The 8,887-nt window shown below is 43.9% G+C and overlaps 1 protein-coding gene across 1 annotated transcript in view; it reads left to right on the top strand.

The window, feature by feature from the left end:
- Positions 1-6,643: 6,643 nt before the first annotated feature.
- The window catches only part of vegfc (vascular endothelial growth factor c), a 172,452-nt gene continuing 170,208 nt past the window's right edge, over positions 6,644-8,887 (top strand). The window contains exon 1 of the mRNA XM_052019779.1: positions 6,644-7,994. Coding sequence (XP_051875739.1) covers positions 7,878-7,994 — 117 coding nt within the window. The 5' untranslated portion in view covers positions 6,644-7,877. The remainder of the gene's footprint in view (positions 7,995-8,887) is intronic.

Here is an 8,887-nt window from a genome sequence, read left to right as displayed (position 1 = left end):
CAAACATCGATTGGCATCTCCAGACAGTGCGGCGTTTAAATGGGGTGGAGTTTGTTAGGTGTGTTCAGGAAGGGTTCTTGACACAATATGTAGATAGACCTACAAGAGGAGAGGCTGTGCTTGATTTGATATTGGGAAATGAACCTGGTCAGGTGTCAGATCTCTCAGTGGGTGAACATTTTGGTGATAGTGATCATAATTCTATCTCCTTTATGTTAGCACTGGAGAGGGATAGGAACGGACAGGCTAGAAAGGTGTTTACTTGGAGTAAAGGGAATTATGAGGCTCTCAGCCAGGAAATTGGAAGATTAAATTGGGAATAGATGTTCTCTGGGAAAAGTACGGAAGATATGTGGCAAATATTCAGGGGATATTTGTGTGGAGCTCTGCATAGACATGTTCCGATGAGACAGGGGAGTCATGATAGGATACAGGAAACGTGGTGTATGAAGGCTATAATAAATCTAGTGAAAAGGAAAAGAAAAGCACACAAAAGGTACAGAGAGCAAGGTAATGTTAGAGATCTGGAGGAGTACAAGGCTAAAATGAAGGAACTTAAGAAAGAGATTAGGAGAGCCAGAAGCAGACATGAGAAGGCCTTGGCGGGCAGGATTAAGGAAAACCCCAAGGCATTCTACAAGTATGTGAAGAGTAAGAGGATGAGATGCGAAGGGATAGGGCCTATCAAGTGCAGCAGTGGGAAAGTGTGTATGGATCTGGAAGAAATAGCAGAGGAACTTAATGAATACCTTACGTCAGTATTCACCGCGTAAGAAGATCTGGGGGATTGTAGTGGGGACTTGCAGCGGCCTGAAAAGCTTGAGCATGTAGATATTAGAAAAGAGGTGGTGCTGAAACTTTTGGAAAGCATCAAGTTAGATAATTCGCCGGGACCGGATGAGATGTACCCCAGGTTGCTGTGGGAGGTGAGGGAGGAGATTGCGGAGCCTCTGACAATGATCTTTGCATCATCGATGGAGACGGGAGAGGTTCCAGAAGATTGGAGGGTGGCGGATGTTGTTCCCTTTTTCAAGAAGGGGAGCAGGGATAGCCCAGTGAATTATAGACCAGTGAGTCTTACCTCAGTGGTTGGTAAACTGATGGAGAAGATCCTGAGAGGCAGGATTTATGAACATTTGGAAAGGTATAATATGATTAGGAATAGTCAGCATGGCTTTGTCAAGGGCAGGTCCTGTCTTATGAGCCTGATTGAATTTTTTGAGGATGTGATTAAGCACATCGATGAAGGGAGAGCAGTAGATGTAGTGTATATGGATTTCAGCAAGGCATTTGATAAGGTACCCCATGCGAGGCTTATGGAGAAGGTGAGGAGACATGAGATCCAAGGGGACATTGCAGTGTGGTTCCAGAACTGGCTGGCCCACAGAAGGCAAAGAGTGGTTGTTGAAGGGTCATATTCTGAGTGGAGGTCGGTGACCAGTGGTGTACCTCAGGGATCTGTACTGGGACCCTTACTCTTTGTGATTTTTATAAACGACCTGGATGAGGAAGTGGAGGGGTGGGTTAGTAAGTTTGCGGATGACACGAAGGTTGGGGGTGTTGTGGATAGTTTGGAGGGCTGTCAGAGGTTACAGAGGGACATAGATAGGATGCAGAGTTGGGCTGAGAAGTGGCAGATGCAGTTCAACCCAGATAAGTGTGAAGTGGTTCATTTTGGTATGTCAAATATGTTGGCGGAATATAGTCTTAATGGTAGGACTCTTGGCAGTGTAGAGGATCAGAGGGATCTTGGGGTCCGAGTCCATAAGACGCTCAAAGCAGCTGCACAGGTTGACTCTGTGGTTAAGAAGGCATATGGTGTATTGTCCTTCATCAGTCGGGGAATTGAATTTAGGAGCCATGAGGTATTGTTGCAGCTATGTAGGTCCCTGGTCAGACCCCACTTGGAGTATTGTGCTCAGTTCTGGTCGCCTCACTACAAGAAAGATGTGGAAGCCATAGAGAGGGTGCAGAGGAGATTTACAAGGATGCTGCCTGGAATGCGGAGCATGCCTTATGAAAGCAGGTTGAGGGAACTCTGCCTTTTCTCCTTGGAGAGACGGAGGATGGGGGGGGACCTGATGGTAAGATGATGGGAGGTATTGATAGGGGAGATAGTCAGAGGCTTTTCCCCAGGGCTGAATTGGTGGCCACAAGAGGACATAGGTTTAAAGTGCAGGGGAGTAGATATGGAGGAGATGTCAGGGGTAAGTTTTTTACTCAGAGAGTGGTGTGTGCGTGGAATGGGCTGCCGGAAACGATGGTGGAGGCAGATACGATAGGGTCTTTCAAGAGACTGTTAGATAGGTACATGGAGCTGAGTAAAATAGAGGGCTATGGGTAAGCCTAGTAATTTCTAGGGTAGGGACATGTTCGGCACAGCTTTGTGGGCCGAAGGGCCTGAATTGTGCTGTAGTTTTTCTATGTTCTATGTTTGATGTTCTAAAATCTAATACTGCCCAACATATGGAGATGTTAGGCAAAATGGGCAAAATTGTGGTGAAAAAGATAGGATTTAAGAAGCAAATATGGAACTGAAGAGCATTAGGGAGAGAATTCCCAAGCGTAAGGTCCAGTCAATGATGGAGCGATAGAAATCAGGGATGCACAGATAGCCAGAATGAAGGAGTATGGAGATCAATGATTGTTATAGGCCTGGTGGAGTTAACAGAGATAGGAGAGCTCAGGTCATGGAAGGATGTAGAAACAGGAAAGAAAATTTTAAAATCATTATTTTGTTGGCTTGTTTTTAATTAATGTAAGAAATGTAATTGGTTGTGTATGTATATTTGTTATTCTTTAATCTTATTGCACAGAGCTTCAAACTACTTCTGACCTGTGAAAGCACCTCTCTACTGCAGCCACCACTATCACTTCACTTTGAGGATTTATAGATAAGTTCTATTTTATTCAAAACTGTGTATCTGACATTATGTGTAAAGCTATATCCAGCATGAGTTACAGCCTTCAAAAAAACATCTGTGTGGGGGAATTAACAAACTTGAACAATTTTCTAATTCTGTACTGCTTTGAACAATTTAAACTTAGAAACAAATGATTGCTCTGAGGGAACAGATTATTCCCTTCTGTCTCAATTGTCTGTAAAAATAAAACAGCCATTGTTAATTTATCCATCCATCTTATGAAATGTTCTCTTATTGATTAGTTCCCATATTTTATTACTTAATCCTTTTATACAATACTCAAAATTATTTCTCTGCATTACAGCAGAAGAAAATCTCTAAAGAACCATCTCTATGATATTTCCCCACCAACACTGACCAGCATAAACACTCCTCAACCTAAATGTTTGCTCTATGGGGTATGGGGAGACAGATTGATTAAATAAAGAGTGTGCCTTTAATGAGCCTTATTTGTGGGCTGTGTAAATGGCACTCTTTGCATGGACCTGCGCAGTGTGAATGCATGGTGTGAAGTTAATGATTCCTGATGTTGGGAGGCCAGTTCATTAAAGTTGTTACAACATGACAACTAAGTGACCATACAAAGGAAAGGAAATATTGTTCTGTTATTGATGCTTCGTATGCCCCCCATTTCCAACAGTCCATTGATGCGGAGCCTGCCTCCAAATGCCCAGCTACTAATCTCTGGAATTCACTCCCTCAATCCCTCTACCTCTCAGAGGCAAACCTTAAAATCGACCCCTCACCTCTTTATACTAGATCTCTCCCATCTACCCTCTTAGTCCTGATGCAGGGCCTCCACCCAAAACATTGACTACCTTTCTGCCTCCACAGATGCTGCCTAACCTGCTGAGTTCCTCCAGCAGTTTGTTTTTTGGCTTAAAATCTACCTCATGGTCACCTGTCCTATCATCTCCTTATTTGGCATACTATCAAATGAAGGATTCAAAAAAAGGCCTTAAATCTGCCAACTAGGGAAATTTACGGCATAGTTGGTCCATCAGTCCAAACCAACCAAAATAAGCTAACTCGCTAATTCCACTTCCCAGCTCTTGGCCTGTAATTTATGGCTCTACATGATACTCTTTAAGTGCCTCCACCACCCTTTCAGGAAGTGAGCTCCAGACCCCCACTCCTCTTAGGGTTTAAAATTTTCTACCTCACCTTCCTGCTAACCCTTCCACCAATTAAATCTGCCCCCTCATGTTATTGACCTTCCTGCTCAGGAAATAGGTCACCTCTCTTTACCCTGACCAGGCCTCCAATAATTTTATAATGCCTTGATTAAATCTCAGCCTCCCTTTTTCCAAAGAAAACAAACATAGACTAGGAAAATCTCTGCTCATAACTAAAATTTCTATCGCTGACAAAATTATTTAATGGTTATGAATTACAATGTATGTGAGAAGGACCAGCAAACGAAATATGAGGTTTACCTAGGCAGACCTCCAAGTCCAATTAAAACATAATGGTATAGAGATCTCTGGACTTCTATATGCTCGGAACTTGACTTCAAGGGCCCCACTGCTCCAGTTCACATTGCTGCCTATCTGCAATCCAGCACCACCAGGCATGCTTGTACACCTAATGAAAACCCTTATATGATAGAGTTTTAACACCAAATCAAACCCTTTCCTTGTAGGTTCACCCTGAATGCTCCAGCGTTTGTGGAGAGAGAGCTACAGTTAACATTTCAGGTCAATGACCCTCCTGAAAGGACCTGCTGAATATTTCCGGTATTTCCTGTTTTTATTTCAGATTTCCAGCATCCGTGCTTTTTTTTGTGTGTGCTTAAGAATAGAATTACTCTTCCAAGGGCACTGAGTGAACTGAAGTTATTGTTCCTGAATTTGCTCATGACACTAATAGAGTTGTGAAAAAGTGCATAAGGAGGCTACAAAGATTCAGTGAGCAGCAAGAATGTGGGAAATAGAGAATACTGTGGGAAAATGTGAAACTGCCCACTTTAACAGGGGAAATAATATATATATACTATTCAACTGGTGAGAGGTTAGAGAGTTCGAAGATGCAGAGGGATTTGAGTGGGTTTGTACATGATTTTCAAAAAGCTAGAATGCAGGTACAACAGGTAATCAAGTGAGCTAACAGAATGTTTAATTTATTGCTAGGGAAATTGAATTCAAATGTAGGGAGATTATGCCTCATTTATTTATTGGTGAGATCACATCTGGAATACTATGTACAGTATTGGTCTCCTTATTTGAGAGTCAATGTTAATACATTGGAAACAATGCAAAGAAGGTTTGCTGGACTAGTACCTGGAATCTTCTGAGGAAAGTTTGAGAAGACTAGCCTTGAATCCACTGGAGTTTAGCAGAGTGAGCGGGAACTCTATTGACGCATATGACATCCTGACAGGTCTTGACAGGTTGAATGGAGAGAAGAGGTTTCCTCTTGTGGGAGGATCTAGAGGTCACTTATTTAAAACAGGGGTAAGGCAACATTGTTTTCTCTCAGAGAGTCATGAGTCTTTGGAACCTTTATCTCTGTAGAAGAATTGAAACAAAGTAAATATTTTTAAGGCAGGGGTAAAAAGTTTCTTGATGTTCAGAAGTCGACAGTTACTAAGAGTAGGTGGGAATGTCCAATTGATGCCACAATCAGATCAACAATAGTGGAGCAGGTTCGAGGGGCCGAGTGGCCTACTCCTGCTCCTAGTTCTCATGATCATAATCAGAGAAATTTTAGAATCAACATTTTAATAGTCAACAATTCCAGTAAAATAACAACCGCGAAAATGATATAAAATATGCTTTTGAGACAATTATGTCTGCCAATCATGGTAGTTGTTCTATTTCTGCTACACGCGATGGAAAACAGGCATCAGAGATGTATCCAGTGAAAAGACCCAGATTCAGTTCCATGGTAGCTTTCAAAGGGGATTTAGACGCACATTTAACAGAGAAAAAATGTACATGCCCACGGGGAAAGGGCAAAGGATTAAGACTTATTGAGAAGTTCATTCAGAGAAGTTCCTGGCACAAAGACGATGGGCAGAATGGCCTCTTTCTGTAGTGTATAATTGCATGAAATGCAGTTCACAGTCGGAACATCGGCTGCGGGAATGACATCGTCAAAGGCATGTTATGCATTGCAGGGCAGTCTGTCATGTAAAGGGACGTTCAGAATGCATTGGCTAAACCTGCCTGTTGTTCCTCCGAAAGTCTCAACAGGACATTTTGAGACCGGTTAACACTGAGATTAAACTTCGTTCACTATCTCGTCGTTGCCAACAGCCTCCCGACGTCCAAATGTTGGGGGTCCCAATTTCCCTGCATGGTCCAGTGATGGATCCTGAAGTAATCTGACCCTGGAACCGCAGAAGTCCCAGACGTTTCCACACGGGAGAGCTGCTCACTGATCGGAATACCTTTCCCCTTCCTCTGCAGCTTCGACCAAAACCTTTCGTTCAAAGCACCACCTACTTTTTTTTAAAATGTTAATTGAGAAATATGTGTTTTCAACCGGTTTCAAGGGTTAACGGCGTCATGAAAGAGGTCTGGAAATGACAACAGTAAAATAGCCAGGAATGTCAACGGGAGAATGGACAATAAGCACTCTCCATTTCCAGCAATGCCCTCCTTTCCAAAAATAAAGATTTTAAAAAATAATTGTTCATTAAAGCCTACACCAAATCAGACCAATATATTTGCTCGTGTCATTCTTGCTAGCTGGTGTTAGTATTTTGTTTACGCTGTGTTGTACTGAGACTCTAACCTGAGTTAGCTCCGCACAGCACTGAGGGAGCGCGTCAGTGTTGGGGCTGACCTGTTAAACGGGCGCCCACCTGCCCCATCAGGTGACTTTGAAAGATCCCAGGGCACTCTGTAGAAGACGAGCTAAAGCGTTCTCCCCCTCAATTTTGACCCCAGAAGACGAGCAAGAGCTTTGACTCTGTAGAAGATGACCTAGAGTGTTCTCCCCCTCAACTTTCTTCCTTAAAAGCATGAGGTGTCGACTGTCTACTTCCCCCCACCGATGCTGCCTGACCCGCTGAGTTCCTCCTGCAAATTGTTTGATTCTCCGGATTCCAGCGTCTGCATTCTCCCGAGTACAGGAAAGTCGGGTTTTGCGGATTGTGGGAGCTTGCTGTGCGAAAGTTGGGAGCCCCACTTCCTTGCGTTACACTCAAGGCTAAGATTTGAAAGTGTACAACAGTAGCTTACGGCGCTTTGGAACGTCGTGAGATGCTACATCAATGCAAATTCCTCCCCATGGACTACGGAGCAGCCAAGTATTCAGAGAGTGCATGCAGACGGGTAACTTCAAGTGGTCGCTACTAGTAACAGAAACACTCCGTGGAGCCCAGAGCGACCTGTCAAAACTTCAGACTCTGGAAAAGGATACAAGCCAGAACTTGACATGTGCATTTTATATTATTTTTCTAGCCACGTGGGGATTGTCAGAGCCGTTTCCTGGTTGCGCTCAGCTACACAGTGCACGTGTCCCCCCCTCTCTCTCTCTTTCTTTTTCCTGTTCCCTGCTAAACTCCTCGTATAAATAGTGAAGCCGAAGACCTAACCCAACGTCAGTCAGTGTTGGGGAGAGGGCCGCGGTTACCAGTTGGAGAGGCCGCCGTGCTGACTGCACAATAACCATGCCCAGCTTGCTTCCGTGGCTCCCTGTTACCCAACAGTCAGACCAGAGTGCCGGTACCTTCCCAGTGAAAGCGCTGCTGATTCGGGCGACCCGCGGATAAAACGTCTGGCTCCTGGGAGAGAGTTACCCAAGGACACCAGACTCGGTGCGGTTTCCAAACAAGAACCGTGAACGCCGCTGACTCCGCAGCACCATCAATCACCCCAACACACTCCGCTCCTTCCTTTCACATTGATCCGTAAAGGGCAGGGGAACAGCAAAAAAAAAGATCGAGGATTAATATTATTATTGCACCGCTCGCCAGGCGGCTTACTGCTGCATCCCAGCACAAAGATGCTCATTCTGGAGATCTCTCTCTTTCTGATTTACACTGCCTTCTTGCAAAGGGACTCTGCTTATGAATCCAGCCAAGACTATTACGATGATTATCAGGACCCGGTAGATGCGAAGGTAAAGAGATTTTTTTTCGTGCCTTTATTTTACTTCTCGCTGTTGTTGCTGATCAGCTACTGTTCTGTAGCGAACCATCTTAACTTTTTTAAACAGGCGCTCCAGCAGGCTGCGAGCGATCACAGTCTATGTTCGCGACCGGCTCTGGGGCTGGAAGAGCTGGAGGAATTTGGCTGAACTTTTTAATATAGATCGATGCAACTTTTTTTTAGCAAATGCATGGAACGTTCATACACAATCGGAACTTCATACATATATCTCGTTGTATATGTAACATTATGTTCAAAACAATACATACATGTAACTTGTTGCATGTACTTACGCAACATGTTGCTAAATAGCTATGTGACATGTAATGCATATATGTAACTTTACGATAGCAATGCGTTTATGGGGTTTAATACATAACTGATATATAACATTTTCAAGCATGCATGTAACTTTATATGTGTAAAATTTTAATAGAGCTATTTAACTGTGTAATGCTGTTATACTTTAAATATTCTCGGAATGTTAGAATTCGCAGAAGCGATCTCTTCAGTAGATAGAGGAAACGGCCGCATTCTCCGCAGGCGGCGGGATCTTGCGCATTTCGTTAGGTTGTTAACGTTGGATTCGGTCGGGAGTGGGAGAGATGGCGAGCTGGCCGAGCCTTGACCGTGTGCATATCGGAGCGAGGAAGGAGGTTCCCTCCAATCCCTCCTTCCCCTTTAACTGACCGGCGAAGGTTTCAGTTTAACTAAGGACCCATACTGCTCACAGACGGGGGCGTCGCTCTAGATCAGTCCAGTCAGGTCGTGGAGAAATTTATGAAGTGGCAGACTACGAAGTGTGTGGAGAACTCCCTTCAGTGTTTTGTAGCTGGGGTTAGGATGGTTTGTTACAGTTTCTTT

This window comes from Pristis pectinata, chromosome 7 (assembly GCF_009764475.1).
Source record: "Pristis pectinata isolate sPriPec2 chromosome 7, sPriPec2.1.pri, whole genome shotgun sequence".
Lineage (NCBI taxonomy): Eukaryota > Metazoa > Chordata > Chondrichthyes > Rhinopristiformes > Pristidae > Pristis > Pristis pectinata.
The sequence above is the reverse complement of the archived record's forward strand: the minus strand, read 5'-3'. Positions and strand labels throughout refer to the sequence as shown.